The sequence below is a fragment of the Aulonocara stuartgranti genome (assembly GCF_965226115.1).
Source record: "Aulonocara stuartgranti genome assembly, chromosome: 9".
Lineage (NCBI taxonomy): Eukaryota > Metazoa > Chordata > Actinopteri > Cichliformes > Cichlidae > Aulonocara > Aulonocara stuartgranti.
The window spans coordinates 6056986-6080229 of record NC_138960.1 but is presented as its reverse complement, the minus strand read 5'-3'; the positions used below and the strand labels follow the sequence as shown (position 1 = coordinate 6080229).

The window sequence follows — 23244 nt, the reverse complement described above, 5'->3', positions numbered from 1 at the left end:
ATAAGTTGTGTAAAAATGGATTTATGTTTCTGCCTGAAATGTTCAAAATTCTTTTTTTCTCTCTTCACTTTCCAGTCAGCACAAATGATTGAAACTGATGGCTGCCCTCCTTCATCCAGGGCCTCTGCAGGGCCTCCAGGTCCAACCCTCATTATTTTATGTTTTTTTATTTTCAAATGACAAATTTATTTCTGATATATGTTCAAGAAAAATCCATTTAAACCTCGTTATAAATACTTTGAACCCTATTAGATTGCAAATATTCTTTCATGTTTTTTGGTGTCAAATAAAATCAACTCACATTTTTAGCAAATTCTCATTTAATGACAGGGTGTTGGCTTGGTTGCTACAATGTCTGAGAGGAGTTTACATGTTTTGGAGACTCAGCCAGTAGTTTGATGGTGTTGTACCCTCACTGGGATCTTTGATAATCAGAATTGTTTTGCCCTGTGATAGCCAGTCTGGATCAGCACCTGCTGTTAACACCACCCTTATTTGTGCTGCCAGGCATCCATAAGCTTCTTCAGACAGTAGGCATGGATCATATCAGGTCCTGGTGCTCTCCATCTCTTCATTCTAGAGACTCACTGTATGTCTGCCTACGCGTGTGACTGGTTCTTCTTCTGGGAAGTTGTGGTCTGCTCTTAAGTCAGCCACCTGGCATTTTTTTTCACAGAGGTTTTTTCTAGTATTGCCCAGTTTTAGATCTGGGTGGGGCTGCTGTTGTATCATTGTTCCCTTTTAGTAGAGAGTACAACCTGGGTGGACCTTTGAAGAGCAGTGCATTTATTATCTTGCACTTTTCTCATATATCACTACAGCCAAGTGACCAGAGTTGTGAGCCTGTGATTGGCCATTTCTAGAGCCTCAATCTTGTTGTAATTTCTATTCAACCATGACATCCAAATTAACCAACAAACATCATATTGGACAACCAACCTCCTTGAACTCAAATATTTATCAATCATTTAGTGAAAATTGTAATGATTTGTAATTCTCTCTTCCGGGTGCTTGAGCAGGTACTCGGGTGTATGGTGGAACAGATGCTGTAGGAAATAATAATATTAGCTGCAAATGTGATTGATTGTTGTGGTTTACATAAGTGTGACTGTATTTGTGCAATTGTGAATTGTGGATGATGATTTATAGTGTAGCAACCACTCACCTCTTTTCTCCTTCTCGTTCCTTTCTGTCCTCTCAGAGTGTTCAAGCTAATGTGTCCCTGCAGGTCTGAATACTGTTTGAAGGTTCTTGTAGTTGAGTGAGGGAAATGCTTGGGGTTTTCCTAGGTGTTATTTGGGATTTGTAGGGTTATTTGTTTTATATGTTAAAAAAAAGTGTTATAGATAGATTTAACTATAAAATGTAATATATAAAATGGCGAATGGTCTTGTTGGTAGAGTGTGGGAACACCCATGGCAGATTATGAGGAGGATGTGGCAGATGGGTATAAAAACCTTCTTAAATAGCAACTGGCAGCCCAGTTGCTATTTAAGAAGTTTTTTTTTGCTGCAGGTAGAGCCACTCCATTATGTTTGGAAAATGGAAGTTCAAGTAACGCTCCATCCATTTCATATTGTCAGTCCTTGTCCATGTGTACCTTGTTCCAGTAGCCCACTTTCATTCAGTATGTTCTCAAGATGTGTTCTCTCAACAGCTGATGTGGACCTTGTTAAGCTGGGTAAAGTCAGCATGGGGTAGCATAGGTGGCAGAGCCTGGGGACTCTCACTAAATGCATGGCCTTGGCTTTTGATGAAGAATAGGATTTGACCTATAAAGACAGTTATGTTGCAAACATATAATAGTGATATCTCAAATACTTTGAAATTCACACACAGACACAGTGTTATTTCTATCCATTTTATTGAGATATTTTTGAAGTAATACTACACAGGGGACTGTTGTAAGACAGGAGGAGTGTGCAAAGTTTTCATAATATTGCACACACTTTATCTACCACACATACAATGGTCAGGCTATGACTTTACAACAAGTAATTATTGAATTAATAAGAGGATTAACTAAGCATCTCATTTCATCTACACTCTTCCAGAAAACAAAGAACATATTATATCAATACAGCATTTACAGAAGATTCCAGTATGAGCAACATTTTCAGACAGTCCTTGCATGACACCGTATTGTTGTCATTTTGTTATGTCTGCATAGTAGTTCCAGTTCACATTGCAGTTCAAATATACCATATGAGCAGTATGCACTCACATTTGTACTAACTTCAGGGACTGTAAAAACTGCACTAGAAAGAAAAGTGATCTTGGACAAAGGCACAGGAAATGACAGTTTTTAAATACTTGGATACCACTGATGCTGATAACACCATATTAATATTTGTAGGTATGTATGACACTTGTTTACATGCTATATAAATACAAAGGTTTTGTTAGAAAATAGGCCATGATAAGTTGTGTTCAGCACTTATGGCTATGATATTAGTTGGTAGACCAGAAAATCTTAATTTGATTGAGAAAGATGCAGCTTTAGTGAGGCTATGATACGACAAGCACCGATGCATTTCTATTCCAGGGTGTCAGATACTGTTTTGTTAGATTGCCGACATCTTCAAATTACACGTTTGTTTGTCTTTAGCAACTCCTTATTCACTGTTTCTGAATTTCATTTTGATCTGTTTATGCTGCCGTTTAGATAATGTACCATGCATCTTCTTCCTTTCCAGTTCCACCTCATCTCAGGGCAGTTCATAAAAAAAAAATTAGACTCTTGATTGACCAGTCACAGTTTTTCATGTTTAATCTTTTCTTCCAAATTCTCTCTTTATTGAAATGTAATGCAACAGGGTCCTTCACAGGTGCAGTTGTATCACAGCTGCCTGACGCCCTTGGGAATGAGAACTGACTGCCTAAGACTTAGCAAACATGGTTACCAGGGCACCCTACGTTTCCTCTAAAGCCAAAAGAGGAAGTTCCAGGGAGATTCGCAACCACCCGAAAACTCCCTGCTTGCAGGCTGAACATTGATGGGTCAAGTATGCCAGCATACATTTACCTGCAAACCTACAGTTTGTGATTTTATTTTTAAATTTACTTTCACTGTGTTTTTAAAAAAAACCTTGGTGCAAAAAAAAGCCAAACCAAAAAAGAAATTGATACACAGAATAACAATTATTCTAGGTCCCCTAAAGTTCTCTGCATATGCTTAATATGCAGAAAACCTTCTGTGTGAATTAGGTGAGAAGGTCTTGGTGAGAAGACCTTGGTGAGAAGGTCTATTCCATAATTTCATTAAGGCTATCATGCCAGTAATGTAGTGTGAAAGGATATTAAAGCAATTTACAAAACGATTTTATACATATTCATGATTACACCTTTAATTTAAACTTTATTCAATGTAAAGAACCTCTAATATCGCCAGTTTTTAATACAATTCTTTGATAAGATTACGGTTGTCAAGCAATTATTTCTGCTGGTACAAACACAAGTCCATATGTCAGCCAACAACCCATTAAAATATGTTGTAGTCTACATGCTTTTTAAAGTGACTTATACTGTGAAATATGGTGTATCGAGATCATGTATGACATTTTACCATCTGTTATTTGACTAATCAGTACCAGCATCTCTTTGAAAAAGACAAAATGCATAAACATAAAATTGTGAACATTTGTCTGCGCTGTCTCGGTCATCTTCATTTGTAGACTAATCAGTTGTACACTGTTAAAACTGTTCAGAAATTGCAAAACCTTTCAGAGTTTGTGCATAGTCACTGCACCTACACCAGACAAGCAATAGCAGCCATACAAACTGCTGTTAAAATTACAAAAAACAAAAAACAATTTCCACTGGCTTTTAGCTTGTGTATAGACTGTAAGGACAGAACTGATCTATGCTAGATGCAGAGACATCAAACTGACCTCCTCATTAGATTGGAGAGACTGGGACATGACATGAAGTTTTGAGTCAAACGTCTTCCAGTAAATGCAATCCTACATTTATACATCAACATTCCCATCGCCAGGTATATCAGATAGTATATATTTAACTGAGTGTTGCATTATATTGGGTCCAAAAATGGGAAATAACATGACAAACATGAGTTTTAAGGTGACTAGGAGTGAAACACAAACTACTATTCTTCTGTATATGGAGCAAAAACATTTGCATTCATATTTGTTCTGATTGTGCTGTATATACCATTTCATTTTTCCATTAAATTGCTTTAATTTTTTTAGATATAAACAATTAAATGGTTCCAACTTGTAAAACCAAAAACACTAACAATCAAATCAAAAATTTTTGCATCAGCAGACTTAACTGGCCTTAGTTGTTGTTTTCACAAACAACTTTCTTAATGTCATGTTTATATTTGATTTCCTCTTTTCCACATTTACTTTGTTGATTTAAATGTTTGCTGGATTTGTTGACATGCTGCCTGTGATGATGTCAGATTCATGACAGAATTGTCTTCAAACCTCCAACCCCTGAAACGCCCTCCACCCCCGAGCTAACCACCATTACCCCACAAGTTCTACTATTGGAACAAGCATGTCAGTGTTAATTATGACATGATAGTATACAGACAGGAAATGTTTACAAAAAAAGTTAAACAATTAATTTTCCTGTCGAGAGATACTTTCAACAAGTATCATGAGAATAGCAAAACATAGGAAATACATTATGCAGCTTTCTCTTGGTTTCTCCACAAAAGTTTTAAAAAAATTACATTTGAAGAAGATGATTTGTGGAAGCGCTGAGCCAGAAGGCCAATAATTGAAAGCCAAAATGTAGTAATTATAGTTTAATCAGCGTAGATAATGAATCCAGAGAATGTGCTGTACTTGTTGTTGTTGCCTCCGTGAGCTTTTCCTCCATCTAGTTTAATGTAGACCTCATCTCCTGGCTCTAGATGCAGAACAGCACTGTTACTGGCATAGTCGTAGTTCTGGTCTGCATCCTGGGCTATGGCACTGGCACGTACCTACAGAAATACGTGAAATGCAGATACACACACAAACAGACAGAGTTGTGTTTCATCATGAGGACATTAAAAGGACTTACATTATATTTCATAGAGACTTACTGCTATTTGTCTACCCCTGATTTTAATCAAGTCTTATTTCAAAATGTAATGTGTAAATGTAATGATTTGCATTAAGAGGAATTTTAGTTTGGCCCCAAAAGGGATGCAGGTCCCCTGTAATGTGATTGTGTAAAAAGATGTATGTCAACAACATGAGTAATAAGAAAAAGAAAAAATAGAGAAGCATACATATTAAGTGAGCATAAAAGCTCAAAAGAATTAGAGGGGAGCTACTGGCTTTAAAACAATAGAACAGTCAACCCCATGTGTTGTGGTACCTGTGGATAATTTGAGGATAAGCCCTAGCTATTCCAAGAAATCATGTCATTATAAAATAGTGTAATATAGTACATATAGTATGGCATACAGCTGGGCTCATCTATTCAATTCAATTCAGTTCAATTCAATTTTATTTATATAGTGCCAAATCACAACAACAGCCGCCTCAGTACAGGGCGGAGGTAGAGAACTTGTCCCACTGGTGCTCAGAAAATAACCTGACGCTGAGCATCCATAAAAGAAAAGAACTCATAATGGACTTCAGGAGACACTCCCACTCCCCTCTTATTATATATGGAATCTGTCTACACCTCCAGGTTTCTGGGCACGGTTATCCCTGCCGATCTTACCTGGACCCACAACACCTCATTAGATATCCACTTTGCTCTAACAGTTAGCAGTTAGACCAGTAAATACAATTATGATCAAAAGTTTAAGACCACTTAAAAAATGGCCAAAAAAACCCCATATTTTGCATGGTTGGATCTTAACAAGCTTCCAAGTAGAGCTTCGACATGGAAGAGGAAGAAATGGGAGTGAGACAAAACATTTTTTGAGCATGCAATTTATTGAAAACAACACTTAAACTGAAACAGGCTCTGCTCATCAAAAAGATCAGTAGAACCTCTCCTATGAATTTTTTCCCCCAATTTTGTGGTATAATCACGACCACTAACCCTAACTGAAAAAAGTGCAGGCCTTACAGTTAGTAACCCTAACTGTAAGGCCTGCACTTTTTAGATCTTGTTTTCAACTGATGGTTTTAAAATCAAAACAGAAATCCAAATCTGACTGATGGCATGTTATAGCTTATACACAATGGAGAAAACCGGGAACAGTAGTTAACTTTCTCGGGAGTGGCAGCCTACCAAGATTACTCCAAGAACATATCAACAACTAATTCAGATCACAAAAGAACCCAGAACAACATCTGAATTGTATGAAGGTATGGTCTACATTAAGGTCAGGACAGGTTCCAAGGGGAAAACCACTGCTGACCGAGAAGTTTTTGGATGGCATTTTGGATAAAATGAGGAATCATCAGGGATGATCTTTTATGAATTTCTGAAATCTGGTGTCTGCATTTTCTGGGAGATTTTGCAGTGGTTTGAGATTAAACTGCACACATGTAGAGCAGAGTCAGAAGAGGAATCTGGGCAGAATCTCATGTTAACTATCAAGGATGATTCGTAATAAATTTTTTATTTTTGATATGGGTGTTATTATACTTCATTAACTTTGTTCAGTTTGAGCGGAATTGTCCGTTTTACCTCAACGAAAAGTGCAGAAGCTTGAGATGAAACTCAGCACACAGTGTATAGGAATGTGAGAATTTCATGTCAACTATCAAGGATGATTTTTTTTAGTCTAGTCTTATTTAACCTCCTGGACCTGGCGTCCACATATGTGGACATCACATTTTGGGTTATTTAGACCAAATTACTCAATTTTGCTCTACAAGGACCTGATATCCACTTACGAGGACATTATACTGCCACTGTTCTATTGAAATTTTAAACGAATATCCTCATATGTGGCTCTCATTTTTCTTAGAAAACAAAATTAGGTTAAAAAAAAAGTCATTCTATGCCCAAATATCACAGAGAAACTAAAAATGCATGCCCTGGAAGAGTTCGGGTCTCAGGAGGTTAATTCACTTTGTTCAGTACAATTAGAATTGAAATAAATTGAAATAATCGTTTATAATATTTTCCAGGAACATTCAACGGATATCAAGTGAAATTCACCACAAACGTAATGCAGATTACATTGAGGATTTGAATTTATTTCTAACGGAAGCTGATCATGAACAAAAAAAGTTCATTACCAGGAAAATTCAGAAGAAAAATTTAAAAAAGCACATCTTGCTACTGAAATGTAATTTCTCTTAATTTCCTCAAAATAACACGAGCCATGTCTCACCCTCTCCCTCCTCCCCCTATACACACACTTTTCCCCTATCTCTCTCTCTCTTTCACCCACACACACACCCTGATTTTTGTCTTTAAATACACAACAACAATATATCTAATTTTCTGTCTGTTAAAGAAGTAATCAGCAACAAAAGAGAAGCTTTAGCTTTTAAATGACTGGTGCCCTGAGGCCAAAATGCTGCAAGCCTGACTGCTCATCATTGCAAGTCAAGTTCATGGTCTGGCTGCTGCAATGGGGTCTAATTCACTCAGCTTTAACATCATTTTGGGTTCTTGACTACCTTTGCATGAGCTTGCTGTCTGTACACATGCTTCCAAAGAGTTCGAGTTGTGTTAGCAGTATTATGCAGTTCCTATTGTCCTATACACACTTTGCATTCCACAATACAACCTTTGGAATAAAACTACAATATCCAATCAAAAACTGTTCTGCTATTTTCCTCTTCTTGGCACGTGAACTGACATTAGCTGATTGTAGCCCAACCAGGCAGAAAGAAAAAAACAAGAGTCAGTTTGAGTTCTTTTTTCCCCTTCCTATCCACCATGTGTGCTTGTAACTAAAGAGCCTTTGAAACGCAGGTAATGATATAATTGTACCTTTAATGTAATTACTGGGTTTAGTCCCTGTATAACTGAAAAATGTAGTAACACATTACTTTGGAAGGCCTTAAACCCAACACTGACTGTGGATTAATGAACTCCAGTGGACATTTAAAGACAATACATAGAATTCTTTGTGTGAAATAAATTAAATGGTAAATGGCCTGTATTTGTATAGCACTTTACTTAGTCCCTAAGGACCCCAAAGCGCTTTACACTACATTCAGTCATCCACCCATTCACACACTAAATATTAAATATTAAAATGTAGTCACAATAACAGTGGAAGAAGAATAATTACTCCAAAACAGTATACTGAAAAGTGAAAAGGAAAATATAAATTTACAAAAACAGAGGTGATTGTCATGGAAAATTTATTTTACCTAATGTATATTTTGTACAAATTGTCTTTTGTATGAAGACTCTAAGCTTTGCTCAAGGCCATGACACACTTCGTTACCAAGCTGGTGCCGACATGACAGTGAGCACTTCACTCACTGTCGAATAGCGAATAGACAAAGATTGCATCGACACGACAGAAGCTGTTACAATTTTGCCTTTTTGTCAATGCTGGTACGAACACTGTTCATGCTGTATTGATCCCATTGCAAAGGTTTTAACTTTCTTTCAATAAATCTCAGAAAATCAGTTGGGTTTCAATGCTCAAATTATTTTTCTACAACAGCGATGTGGCTGTGAAGGCAGATGTCGTTAAATATCTCATCATCACATCACATATAATTAATTGGCACATGACTACTGCATTGTTTTTATACCCAGGAAAGGAGAGAGAAGGGGATGAGAGAGCAGTGAAGATTAAAATTGCAGCAGATTGATACCAAAAGAGCAGGAAAGGTGAAGAAAAGATAAACATTCAAAAGACAAGACAGAGATGGCCACATTTAAAAGGTCCCATTATGACACCATAGAAGCAGAAGCTCTGGTAAAGTTGGCAAACAATGCTGAAGAATTTAAATCGCACTGATTGTATTATTTCAGTAGAATTCTGCAAGAGACAGCCTAATACTTACAGTGTTTGATATTTTATTTTAATTTTGCTCAAAAATATCGTGAATAACTTTAGAAGAGGTGCTGTTAATGCTTTCAGGGCTATGCTCAGCCCCAAGTGTTTCAAGTCAAACCTTAAAAGAAGAGAGGTCCCTGTATCTTAAACCCAAACTGTTAGTTCCACCAGGTGAAGGCTCCTCCTCCAATTATATTTTTTTCTAAATAGGGTTGGCAGCAATGAAATAAGTCGTGAAATTGAGCTTGCGCTATAATAACTTATCATCAATATGGGTGTTTAAGTTTACCATCACTAAGTTTTATAAATTAGTGAAACTTCTAGTTGAAATATATCCGTAGATTTACTGGGTGGGCCTGGACCCCATAGGCCCCTGCATAACACCGATGCTACCCACAGGTCCCCAGTCTAGGAGCTAAATGCTCTGTTAAGATAACAGAGTCCAGTTAGATCTTTAGGCTTTGACATGTTTTTATTATTCAAGATTTGTATGTAAGGAGAAGGAAGTTGAATTCAGTTCTGAACTCAACAGGGAGACAATGAACGGGAATCAGGAGTTATGGGGAAATATGGGCTCCTGTTCTAGTCCTAGTTGTTACTCTTGCTGCAGGATTCTGGATCAACTTTTCAACTGAAGACTTTTCAGGGAGCATTTTAAGCAGTCTGATATTAATGAATTACAATAATCCAGGCTAGAAGTAATACATGCATGGTGTCAGCCTCTCGGTTCTGAGTTCTTCTTATGCTTTGTGTTGTTTTTGTTATTTGTTTTATTTTGTTAGTCTTTTGTCTCGTGTGAGCTGGGTTTACTTTTTTTTCTTGTCCAATCTTCTGAGAGGAAGAGAAGGAGTAAAAAAATCTGATTTCAGCCATAAACTGAACCCCCAGCTCAGAAATTGTAAACTGCCAGTGTTTCTTCAGACTTTAGTCATTCAGCCTAATAAATGATACCCAACGAGAGTCAATAGGGGAACAAGCTGTTTGTTTGGCATTGGCAAAGAAGAACTGGCAAGTTTTCCATGGGTACAACCCACCCATGCTCAACTCAACTCATGCTCAACCCAGAAATGCATTTTAGTTACAGAAAACAAAGGCTTTCCTAGATTTGTTGCCAAGAAGCATTGTTACAATAAAGAAATATTTAATCAAACACCAATTTCCTTACCTTTTGTGCTAAATTTAGTTCATTATTATTATTAGTAGACGTAGCATACATTTTATTTGTTGGAGCTTTAGGTGATGCCGTTATAAGGCATCACCTTATAACAAAAAGCAACACGAACAATATTAAAAGTAGAGATGGACGGATCGGTCCGATACTGACCTAAATTACTGGATCGGATATCGGAGAGAAATAAAAAATGTAATCCGATCCATTAAATATCAAAAAAGCACCTCACAAAACTTGCGACACGGCGTAACTCGGCTCGTCGGAGCAGTGTGCTCACGTGATAGAGCGGCTTTGTGTATTTCAAGGTTCAAGGTTCTTTATTTGTCACATGCATAGTTATACAAGCATAACACACAGTGAAATGTAGCCTGACACGCACCTCGACAAGTGCAAAAATGTGGGGTCCCCACCCCACATTATATATATATATATATATATATATATATATATATATATATATATATATATATATATATATATATATGTAGTATATACATTGGGTGAATGTGCAGTAGTAGCAGCAAGCAGGTGAATTCTGTACATTAATATGAATAGACATCTGACTATTTTACAGAATAGACAATATAAACATATTTAAAATTAAAGGAATTTGGAATGTACATTGTGCCTGGGTTTAGAGTGTTTGGAAGAGAGTCCTGTCTCAGTCAATTATAGATGATGTGAGAGGGCGGGTGTGTGTGTTTAGGGCCCGGATGGCTTGGGGATAGAAGTTCCTCTTGAGTTTTTGTAGCCTCTAGCAAACCAGCATTTCATCTCCGAGGAAGTTATCCCAGAGAGAAGTAAAGCAAGTGTGTAAGTTCATCTCTGAATGTTTGTAAAGCATTCCCACATTAAGCTTAACAACCGATATATGGAGCCAGTGCCTCTTCTTGCTGCTACTTCAATCGTGAAACTGATCAATGATCAGCTGATCGGCTTTTCTGTCGCAAGTCTGTCTCTCTTGTTTGTTTTTACCCCACTTCGAGCCAGAAAGAGGACACCAGCGGCTGAACAACAGCAGCACTTTTAAGCTTGATAAGCTGTTGTTAGAATTTATTTAATATTACTTTCTACACCAGGATCTTTTTCTACGTAGCTGACGGCTGGTAACTGTGCAGGGGCGGATCTAGCAAAGTTTAGCCAGGGGGGCCGATAGGGCATGAACAGGGAAAAGGGGGCACAAAGACATACTTTTCTTTTTTATTCTCATTTAAAATGTCTAGCTTTTAATAAATAATTATCTGAATCTTACACCCAAAGTTTTAATCTTATGTAAAATATAGGGACATAAAAAAGTGGTATCGTGCAAACTCTAATTAAAAGATGGGGAAAATAAAAATATAAAACATACAGAACATATAAAACAGGGTGATTATTGATGATATGCTAACTGATATTAATTGTGTCAAAGTGCTGTGTCCTTGATTCCAATGTTAGTCAGACATTTTAACAGAAGAACTGTGAAAGAAAAACACATAGGGCAAAGTACCAAATTAAACCAAAAAAAACAATGCAAACTATAAACTCTCTAGGTAACTAGTGGGCACAAAGACCAGAAAGCAGAGTAACACTAGGTAACTGAACATTATGAAGGACAAGGAGAGACTGGGACAACATATACACAGTAGGGTGATTACGGAAAGGGGAAACAAATGGAAAACATGCCAGGAGAAAATCAAGAATAACAAGACAAGGGAAGTTAGACTCAACACAAATAAATTAATGCCAATACTGCAACTAGGACATGCAAACCTGACAGCGTGATAGACACGGAGACAAAACAGAGAGACCAGACAGACAAGGTGAAGGAATTACAAACACAAAGCACTGGGTCCAAAACACAGGATCCTAACAAATTAATTAGTAACCGTATTTTTCGGACTTAAAATCCTTTAATTTTCTCAAAAATCGACAGTGCCCCTTAAAATCCGTATCATGTATAAATTCTGGTTGTGCTTACCAACCTTGAACCGATTTTATGTGGTACACAGCGCTCAAATATCTGTCAAAAAATGTTTTAGTACTACTTTAGTAAGCTATGAAGCCGCAGCACTTGATGGATTGTTGGAGCATTACGGCTACCGTAGTCAGGAGTCTTGTGGAGTAATCTGGGTCCAAACTCCGCCGCTTCAGGTCCCAAAGTCAAACGAACACTGCAGCATCACAGAGAGTTAAAAACTGTCTAAATTCTTTCATCTTTAATAAAATGATCAATGTTGCTGCTTTACCAGGTGTAACAATTACGTTTAACATCCAGGCATCCATGAAATCAGAATTTATTACATTTAATAGAGTTAGAAGTTAGCAGGAAGTTAGCGTGCTAGTTTCCACCTAAACATCATATAGCATGTTCTGACTGAGAAATTTCTGAAAAAATTAAAACGCACAGCTCTGCTATCACTTCCAACATAAATGAAGACAGAAAACTAAACAACAGTGACTTTTGTAGGGTTACTGAAGTTGGGTTAGCTGGTTTATAATAATGTGCTACGTGACTGCTAGCGACACAGCTATGTTAGCATAATATAAACACAGTGAAGCTGGAGGATGAACGCTAACTTTTTTCCACTCGATGAAAGTTAACGTGAGGGTTCCTGATGGTTAGGGACAAATGCAATCGCGTGGCAGGATGCTTTAAAGGGAACAAACTTCAGTCAGGAGAACAACTGAGATAATCCATCCACAATACGAGGTTAGTCATTAATGGGAACATGGGAATAGAGTAGCTCTATTCAACATTACTGAATCAATGGTACAGAAGTGGAGGAAGCAAAAAGAATGAGTTGAGCAAAGTTTGACTTATCTGACTGTTTTGTTTCGCTTAATACACCTTATAATCTGGTGCGCCTTATGTATGAAAACAGATCGGTTTATCGACAATGTACCTTATAATCCGGTTATTATAATCCTTATAATCCGATAAACAATACGGTAACTGTGTAGGTTCTCAGTCAGCCAGGTCATTGTAATCTAAGGAGCTTCGAAAGATTTAAGATTTAAGTTTCTCGAAGACTACCTCTTGTCCGAGAAGCTTTTTCACACCTTGGCTTATCTGATGAGGCACATGATCAACAACCCTCTTAAGGGACAACTCCCACTAGGGCTTAAATATCTGGGAATCCCCGATTTGGTCTTAGAACTGAAGCTTCTGAAATGAGAGGTGAAACGTTTTCAAGAAACTTAAATAAGTCAAGTCGCTTTTCTTTCCAAGCTCCTTGGATTAGTTAACTTTTTGAAAACTGTTCTTTTAAGAGTTTCTGAAATAAATATATGTGTATGTGACTTTGTCACAAAATGTACTTGAAAATGAGGATAGGAAGCCGCAGTCTATGTGGATCTGGATCCTGGATCTAGGAGTTCCAGGCCATCCGCAGACCACCAAGAGTAAGAGAAAGTCTTCTCAGCAAGTAATTGATTAGTAATTATAGCACTTTCTGAAAGACATACTGTTATGAAATGTGTGCCTGTCACCCTCTCCGTCCCTCACTCTCTCACCCTCTCTGTCCCTCACTCTCTTGCTCTCTTCATCCCTAGCTCTCTAGTCCTCTCTGTTTCTTCCCTCTGTTCCCTGTATTTATTCAGTCTGCCCTTTAGTGTGTTTTTCCTGTTTTAGTCTGGCAGTCTCCTGTCCGGTGTGTTGTCCTGTGGACAAGCAGTTAAGTCAGTGGGTAATAGATGGCATAATAGAACATTTGCCTGTGCCACAGCTCGTGTCTAAGCTCATTTCGATCCTTTAGCCTGCATTTTTTAATCAAAATAAATTTTGTCCATTCATAACTCCATCGTCACTGACTACTCGTGTTCAAATAGGTATCCACAAAGACAGTACAAGAAGATTTACTGATAGAGAAGCAAAAAACAGAGGAGTAACTCTAGTTAAACTCCTTTTCTCTGTGTCTGTGTGGTTCTTGGTTATCTGGGTCATGGTAGTCCTGAGAACTTGAAAAGAAGGCAGCTGGTTTTCTTTAGGTTTTTTGAACACTTTCTACCTCTCTCACACCTCTCCATGAAGCTTCTTTGGTTATAGAAGAACTGGTGGAGAGCGCCAGGTAGTAAACCACTTGTCTGGACTGTCCCATTCGAGGTATTCCTGAGGGTTGTTAACCATTTACTTGGTAACTTACAACTTGACCATGTCCTCACATGAGGCATGTGTGAAAAAAAGATGTCATTCCCATCACCTGAGCCAACAGGTTAATATTCTGTGAGACATTACCCCACCCCACCATTGTTTGAGCTATTGAGGTCACCTGAGGCTACTAGTAAGTGAGAGTTGAGATTCCTGGGAAGGGATCTCGGGATTCAATTGTTGGTGACTGACAGCTGGTGCTGTAAACCATGACCTCACTTCAACCATGGTCATACACAGTGGACATAGATAGCCTCCTTTGCTCCTCTCTGGTTTGATCCCTCCAGTCTGCATGCCAAATATCCTTGGGTAAGATGCTAACCCAAGTTCCTCTCCAATGAATCCATCAGAATGTGTGTGAATGTTACACAGAAAGCACTTACATAGAAAGAGCATAGAAAAAAGAAGTGCTTGTGTCAATGGGCAACTAAGGCAAGTTGTATAAAACCGCTTTGAGTCCTCAGTGTAGAAAAGCGCAATATAAGATCCTGTCTTCTTAGTCCAAAATGTGAGCAATGGCACAAAACAGAGAAGGATATGACAGAACAGACGTTCATGGTGTGTGGTGGATGTTGTTATATTGTATGGCTATAGAGTGAAAAGTAAAGTATATAAGGGCGTAGAATAAAGGGTAACACTTTATATAACATAACATTATATAATATTGTCACACTATTAAGCATTAGTAAGATATTAGCAAGTACTCAATCAATTATATATATCATTTCTTCTCCCTAGTACAGTATGTCATTTATAAAAACAGACATATGTTACTCTTAACCACTGCTATAACTGCTACTACATCACGTCTACATGATCATAGTTAGATTTCATATAACTGTATTTATAAATGGCATACTACAGAGGAGTAATGCTATATAAATGAAGTAAGCACTTGCTAATACCTGAATAATACTTAATAGTAGGGATGGGTATCGTTTAGGTTTTATCCGATACCGGTGCCGGTGCCGGTGCTTAAACGGTGCTCAAACCGGTGCTTAAAGAATGGAGAACACCAACTTTGTCCAAAAACCTCTCATGTTCAGCTGTTTTTTTTGTAAAAAGATAACAATGTTAGCCTTTTCTGCAGCTATAGAGCATATATGGTATCACTCTTGGCTGGAAGCAGTGCTTAATCAATGGAAAAAACACAAACTTTGTCCAAAAACCTCTCATGTTTAACTGTTTTCCACTTTTTCTTTGGTCATTTTAGCCTTTTTGGCCAGGGTGAAGGGAGTATCTGCCATCAAACAAGAAGACAGCCGCATGTAGCTACGACGGTGTTTGCTAGTTCACCTTACATGCATTAATGTAATAACGTGGTTAGCCTACTCAACGTAAATTACACACGAACAACATTAAGCTACTCACGCAGAGAAGAACGGCTGCTGCTGCATCATCATCCTCATCATTTCTGCTACACTGGCAGGGCTAGGGGCCAGGACTCTCCTCTTCGGGTTTTTGGGGGATGTTGCTAACTCCGGGTCCGATAACAGGCACCACACCCGCAGTAGATGTGCACGGTGTGAGGTCTCGCAGCAAGCTATCAAATACGGTGCATTTCTCGGCTTTAAAAAAAAAACGCTATGAGTCGCCAGGTGTTTCATCGGATTTTGAGGTGTTACCTCCTTTGACAGTATCACAGTATCAGCTTAAAGCACTTGTTGCAGGCTGCTGAGTTTGCATATTTTGCTCTGAAGTACAGCCAGACTTTGACCGCTTCGCCTTGGGCATTTTTAATCTGTAGCTCTGCTCTAAAAGAACGTACGTACCTGGCCCGCCTACTATCCTCGGAAACGTAAAATGATTGGCTAGAATCTAAAGTGTATCACAGCTCAGGAAAAAAAAGCACCGAAATAAAGCACCGAAATGTGCGCTGCTTTTCGGTCTGGTTACTACTGTTTATGTCAGAACCGGTGCCATCATGGCACCGGATACTGGTACCCATCCCTACTTAATAGTGTGCCATTATTATAAAGTGCTGCCAAATAAAGTGATATTTAAATGTGTGACTAGACACTTAAACACTCTTACTGCTTTACAAATATGCTGGGTTACCTGTGCAGTGTACATTGTAATACTAGAAAAAGCAGTAAATAAATGTATATAAGTCTGTATGCACTGCATATACTTTAATTGTTCCAAAATAATATTCCACAACTTTACAGCCCTAATTTTAATATACACAGTTAGTCTAGTCCATGCTGATTCTATTTTGCAGATAGTCCAGCTATTTCCATCCATAATAGAGCAGGTCACATTTAAATATTTCTCGAGGCTCCACATGCACAATTAGAAGTTCCTTTTGCTGAAAACATGGAGCTCAGCTTTTCAGCTGAATTCACTGGACTCTTACTTTGAATTGCAATCACATTAGAGATTAATTCTACAGTAATGATCAAAAGTGAACATTTTGTCCAAGTATGCCAACAATATTGCTTTAATCATTCCTTAAAGCTTTTTCAGCTGTGGTGGAGGTTCAGCATAACAAATAGTCACAAATGTTTTGTGAATAGTTAATATTAAAACAGTACTTCTGAAGTACAACAGAGGTGTGTTTTCTGCAAATTGTTTGCATCCTCTTTATATGTTGTGGTCACCAATATTAGGCCAGTTTGTTTTTTCTTCTTAGCTCTTACTTTTAGACATATTTTTGGACAAACAAACGTGTCCCACTGGAGTGTGCAGTATGTAACATATGCATGGAGCCACCAGAGAGTGATTAAAAGCTGTGTCCATTTGAATACCCAGAGGAACGCGCCTCTCATTTCAAAATAAAATTCTGATTGCATCTGAGAGAAAATGAGGTAAGTGGATAAATTCCTGATTAAGAAGTATCTGTTGTTGAATACAAAATAATACAAAATAAAGTACAATTTGTAAATTATGGTTCCAATCAAATTAAAATACTACAATTAAATTGTGCTTTAGGCAACTTTGTGAGTGACAACTCATTACAGTATGAATGCAGAGTCCACCAGCTAGTCAAACCTCTGCTTGTTTAGCCTGCAGTTATACTACAAGATGCAAAATGTTCTTCACTAACTTTGACTAGATTTTTAATTAATTGCATAGAGATTAATGAATGCACCTTAATAACACAGCTATCTCCTGTTAACATTAACTTACTGACTTCACATCTCTCATTTGAATAAATATGTCACAGTTTCAAAAGACCGGGATGGTGAAGGGCAAAAGGCCACACTAGTGGAGTCTTTGTAGAGTGTACATCGAAATTTTATTGTTTTGCTTAACTTTGAAAACCGAGGGAGTGTGGCTAAAGGAGGAATCCATTAAAATGTTAATCTCTATGAGATGGCTGTGGTTAGAGCAGATTTAGATAGTATTAAGATAGTATGAAAGCGCATCACAAAACCCTTCAGTGAAACATATTTTTTATGTACTTGAAAACAGCAAAAAATTTCAACTTCAACGCAGCATGGCGTAGTGCAGTTCCAGCAAGAAGTATTTATTTTTATTTATTTATTTATTTTGTATGCGTTAGTCTAGAAAACTACTAGAAGATGAGATTATTTCCACATGCATATGAACTCAATGCTGACATCCTGTCTTCTATGAGTCAGCGTGGTTTCCTTTAATCATTATTGTTATTGTTATGAATATAAAATGAGTGGATTTAGTTCCTTTGATATTACCTTAACCATACAGGTTTACTGTATTTGTTGGCTGTTCAGCATTACAATAGGTAAAGTATGTTTGTGTTATTTGAGAAGAATAAAAGGTTTTGTATATATATATTGCATAACGTCAGCGTTACCGTTACAAGTAGTGTGGGCAGCAAGATGCTACAGTGGTTATTGCTTATCACCTTATGGCAAAACGGTCCTGTATTCTAAGCTGGTGGACAGCTGGCTAGTTTATTCTGCTTGTCACAGGGCCCCAAATTGCTCCCACTGGATTCACTGCTGTCGCATAATAATTAATCCCTTAAATGCATAGAGTACAGAACTGTTTGAAGGTGTGTGTCTGAATATTACTTTTAAAAAAATCCCTTTGAGCGTTCATATAAAGTAAAAAGTTTAGAACATTTAAAATATCTATCTAAACTCAGAAGGCGGTACAGTGGTTAGCACTGCGAAGGTTGTGGGATCGAAATGTTCTTTCTGGGTACTCCACCTTTCTCACACAGTCCAAACACATGGATAGATCTGTAATATAGAATAATTCTGTTCAATTTTATCTGTGTACCAAATCACACAATAGTCACCTCAAGGTGCTTTATATTGGATAAGGTAAAGATCCTACAATAATACATACAGAGAAGAACCCAACAATCATATGACTCCCTTTGAGCAAGCACTTTGGTGACAGTGGGAAGAAAAACTCCCTTTTAACAGGAAGAAACCTCCAGCAAAACCAGGCTCAGGGAGGGGCGGCCATCTGCCACAACCAGTTGGGGGTGATGGGAGACAGGACAGACATGCTGTGGAAGAGAGCCAGAGATTAATAATAACTTATGATTAAATGCAGAGAGGTGTACAAAAACATAGTGAGTGATAAAGTTCAGTGAAGAGGAAACACTCAGTACCTCACGAGAAGCCCCCAGTAGGATAGACTTATTGCAGTGTAACTAAGGGGGGATTCAGGCCCTAACTATATGCTTTAGCAAAAAGGAAAGTTGTAAGCCTAATCTTTAAAATAAAGAAGGTGTCTGAGAGCTGGAAGCTCGATGCCTCCCATCCTACTTTTAAATACCTTATGAACCACAATTAAACCAGCAGTCTGAAAGCGGGTTCTTTTGGGGTGATACGTATGAGGTCTTTATGATAAGATGAGCCTGATTATTATTGTATGGAATACCTAATGTACTATAAAACAGCATGGAATTAAAGAAAAGTGCATAAATATTTATAATTGGTTTACGACTATCACTGTAACATCTTGTTTATTTGTGGTTACTGTTAGGTGTCAATTTACATTTTTAAAGCTTGTTTTATTATTCGGTCATATAAAAGTCATATTGAGAAAAGGCAACAACAGAAAATTTAAAAATAATAATTTAATCTTACAGAGTCAACAATGAAATGCACTCACAGTTTAATTCTGCTTCTCATACTGTTGCACCCAGACTGTGGACTATTTCTACGGTGGACTCGGTGGAGACCTTCAAAAAGCAGCTAAAGAAATTTTATTTCAAAAAGCATTTAATTAGACCAGGGTTTTTATGATGTATTTATGACTGTATTGTATTGTGTATTGTGTTTTTTTTACCTTTCTTGTGAAGCACTTTGTGACATATGTCTGTGAAAAGTACTATATAAATAAACTGTGCTTACTTACTTTTCTTCTAAATTAACTGACTTAGTGGGATGACACATATGCAGTGAACTTAAATTGTCTCAAAACATAAATGTAAAAGAACAAACTTGAAACTCAGACCAGGATTAGTGCACAGAATGCCACAGAACTTAGGATATGATAAATCTTAACTCTATCTTTTTTTTTAATAAGTTGGCTTAAAATATGGAGTGGTTTCATCAGTATTTAGCAAATGATATCTAAGAATTTTTTTCATAGCCTGATAGAGCCTGCATATGGAGGAAGAGGCAAAGACGGATGCATCTTTCTTTGCAGAATCTGAGAAAATCAAGAACCGGAGAGCTTCACCTTTACTTGACAGTCACACTATGCAGTCCACATTTAACACACATAGTTATATGTAAGATGTAAGGCCACTTTACATTTTGAAGATAAATCATGTTTGAGTTTTTGAACAGTCTCCTCAGAATTTCCTTTTCAATCTAAAATATGTCTCAAAGAGTTGTAGTACCTTCCAAAGACAAAATTACTTGATAAGGCTGATTTAAATTTTTTCACAAGTATATTTGTTTTTGACAACATTTTAGGAATAATCGTAACAATCACTTCAGCAGGTCTTGCTTATTTTCCTCCATGACACTCTGAATATATGGTCAAAAATCCCAATACCAGTAACCCTAATTGAAATATGTATTTCAGCATCTGATTTGTCATGGTGTGCAGTTCTACTGCATTAATCCCAAAGATGTTTGCTGTATTCCTTGTGCTTTGCAGCAGTATTACAGTAGTCGGCTGACAGGCAGAAGAGATGTGCTTGGTGGAGCGGTGCTGCAACTCTGGTTTGCCCCACAGATTAGATCTATCGCTGACAGCCTGATCACTACAGAGACGCACAGAGAGCAGGACACCGTGATGGAACAAACACATACCAGATGAAACAGAGGCAGTAAATGGCTTCTGTAGTTCACTCGGTCTGTAATTATTATTATTGTTATCGTCATTATTAGTTTTTTACTTTTATTATTATTATTGTTGTATCATAAAATACCTTTATGTGATGTACTTTTGGGGTAAATTATTGTCGTATATTTCATTTTTCTTTCTTATTTCCTTTATTCAGGCCGTGGATTTGGAATCCATATTACTTGAGATGTTGGACAGTGAGTGCAAAATCTATTGTTATGTATATTCTTTAGTGATTTATTTTGCTAACATGTAGAGGTTTAAACAAACTACGGTTACATATCTTACTACCTAAACAGCTAAAATTAATCAAATGCACAAATACCATGGCACTCTATTGTTTGGAATAGAACTCACTAGCCAGTTTGAAGATTAGACTTGTCTAAATATCATTATAAAGTACACTGGTAAAGTTGTGTGGGTTTGTTTGTACTCCTAAATATATGTGGCTACTGGATGATAAAAAACACTCTTGTTCTCATTTAATCAGTCAAAAAGCATTTCAAAGAGAAGCTGTACAAAGATCCTGTCGGATTCTTTATTGTTTCTCTAACCATTGCACTTAGTATAAATATTACTTAGTGTCATCTTCTCTTCTGTCCTATTAGGTGGCCAACACTGTATTTTGCCTCTCGTAGAAATGCATTGCTCAGTCTAAGCATCACTGCCTTGCGGTTTCACCAAAAACCACAGACTCCACTTCGTTTAGTTCCACTGTTTCTCTGTTAGATTGGCTGACAGCACGCTTGTTCACCTCTTATTTGCATACTGCAGGTCTATCAATAGGCTTTTACATTAGTTCAGGTGCTGTCGAGAACTTTTAAATGTTTTTATATTAGGATATATATGGCTGCTAACTTGTAGATAGTCCAGAGATGTATCAAATGTACCTAACAAAATGTGACGTGTTAAATTAAAGTCAGATACTGTGGACACGCACGCCTAACAATGGAAACCTCGTGGAACTGCAGAGTTTGCTTTAAATCTTTGCTTCTACGTGCCGTTTGTTTTACCTGATTGTTTTTGCACAGATCAGCCCACATGCTTGTGCCGTCCCCTCCGCGCATCAGGACGTGGTAAGCGAAGAAATAAATCCCAGGGATGGAACACGTGAACTTTCCAGTGGTCGGGTCATAGTGGTTTCCCAGGTTGGTCACCACGTCGTCAAACTTGAGTACTTCGTAACCCTCGTGCTGTTTTTTCAGCCCTGCGTAAAACGCAATCTTGGGTACGGTGCTGTAGGTGGCCGCGCTAATAGCACTGGCAGCACCGCTCGGTCCCGGAGGTCCCGGTAAACCGGGTCTGCCGGGTTCACCTCTTTCACCAGGTGGGCCGGCTGGACCGGGTGGTCCCTGTTCACCTGGCAATCCCTTTGGCCCTACCTTACCCGGACGGCCCGGTTCTCCTTTCGGACCTTGGATAAAAGTGGGTAAAGACTGCATTAAGCTGTTGTCGCGCACGGTATCGGCTGTGGCAGTGCTGGTTGGAGATTTGGTGCCGTATGGGTCACACACCATCCTACAAGTACCGAGCATCTCGTAGTGTGCAGCTGTCCCCGCTGAGCTGACTAGAACAGGGATGAGAATGACCAAAACCAGTACCATAACGACCCCCAGGACCCCCGCCGCCACCAGCCGCTTCCTGCCGACCAGCCGCGTCAGCGCAGGACGATCCTGTTGTCTGCTTTTAGGTGAAATTTTGCTGGCTAGGTAGCAGACCCTTATAAAGAAAAAAAATGTAGCACAGCTACACTTTTTTGCTAATGTTAATTAACTTTTAAAGTACAGCCCCCCTCCCCTCTGTATCCTCACCTCTCCCCTCTCCACACTTTTCCTGCTGATGCACTGATTATTCAAGTCTCTCAGAAAGTTGGTCCGTTTAGAAGTCTGCGATTTCCCAAACCGTTTGATTTAGCATCTCCGACACGCTGTCCAAGAGAGATACGCGGTCTGCTCCTTTTTGATCCACAGACCTCAAACTGAAGGTGAATCAGGATCAGTTAAAGCGTCTGCAGGGTGCTCCAAGAGTCCACGCAGAAGCGCCGGGGAGGGGGGGAGATGTTCTGTTATCCAATAGGAATAGGGAAGGTTGTTTAAAGAAAAGAAATGTCCGTTTTTTTTCTTTCTAGATCAAATGTAATCCAGAGATTTGTCATTTGCCTTCTGTTTAGTCTGCTCTGAAAATTTCATGAATTTTATCAAGTCATTAATCGTCCTCCATAACCCAGAGAATGAAACAGCAGCTGTACAAGCTTGAGAAGAAATAGTCTATATTTGCCATCTTAATAAACATTTAATTTAAGCTGCTGAACACAAAATTCATATAAATTCCTTCATATGGATAACAGAATGTAATAAATCGAAGTTTGGGGAGATCTTAATGTCAGAAACATTTCATCATGATTTAAAATCAAAAGAAGTTATTTTGTAGACTTATTTAACCTACCTTATAGCAGATTTATATCATGTGAATATTTTGTACATTTTCATATTTTTATACTTTTACGTTTATGATATTTAGTAGTCAACTATAATGTAATCATTTAAACATGTAAGCAATTTAAACAAATTAACTTCTTAAGTAAAACTGATAATTGCATTGATACATTTATTATAACAATGTATGAATCATGAAAGGACTTTATAGACATAAAATTCAGTAGAATTTTTTTTTCTACACTCATGTTGTCACATACAGAATCAAGTGTATCACATACACTCACAAGCCACGTCTGTTTACCTGCTTGTTAACACAAATAACTAATCAGCCTATCACATGGCAGCAACTCAGTCCATTTAGAGACAACCT

General features: G+C 37.9%; 2 protein-coding genes across 3 annotated transcripts in view; both read right to left on the bottom strand.

The window, feature by feature from the left end:
- LOC309713922 (uncharacterized protein) overlaps window positions 1-23244 on the bottom strand; it is a 253893-nt gene that overhangs the window by 85036 nt on the left and 145613 nt on the right. The window lies entirely within an intron of this gene.
- c1ql3a (complement component 1, q subcomponent-like 3a) lies at window positions 1933-22106 on the bottom strand. Of its 2 annotated transcripts, none has more exons than XM_082545848.1 (2): window positions 21450-22106; window positions 1933-4954 (listed from the first exon to the last, which is right to left on the bottom strand). In XM_082545848.1, exons 1-2 carry the CDS (start codon window positions 22038-22040, stop codon window positions 4775-4777), a joined length of 771 nt encoding a protein of 256 aa, XP_082401974.1. In that variant the 5' UTR covers window positions 22041-22106; the 3' UTR covers window positions 1933-4774. The 2 variants fall into 2 exon arrangements, with proteins under 2 accessions (XP_082401974.1, XP_082401975.1); XM_082545849.1 differs by lacking the exon at window positions 1933-4954 and adding an exon at window positions 17699-18637.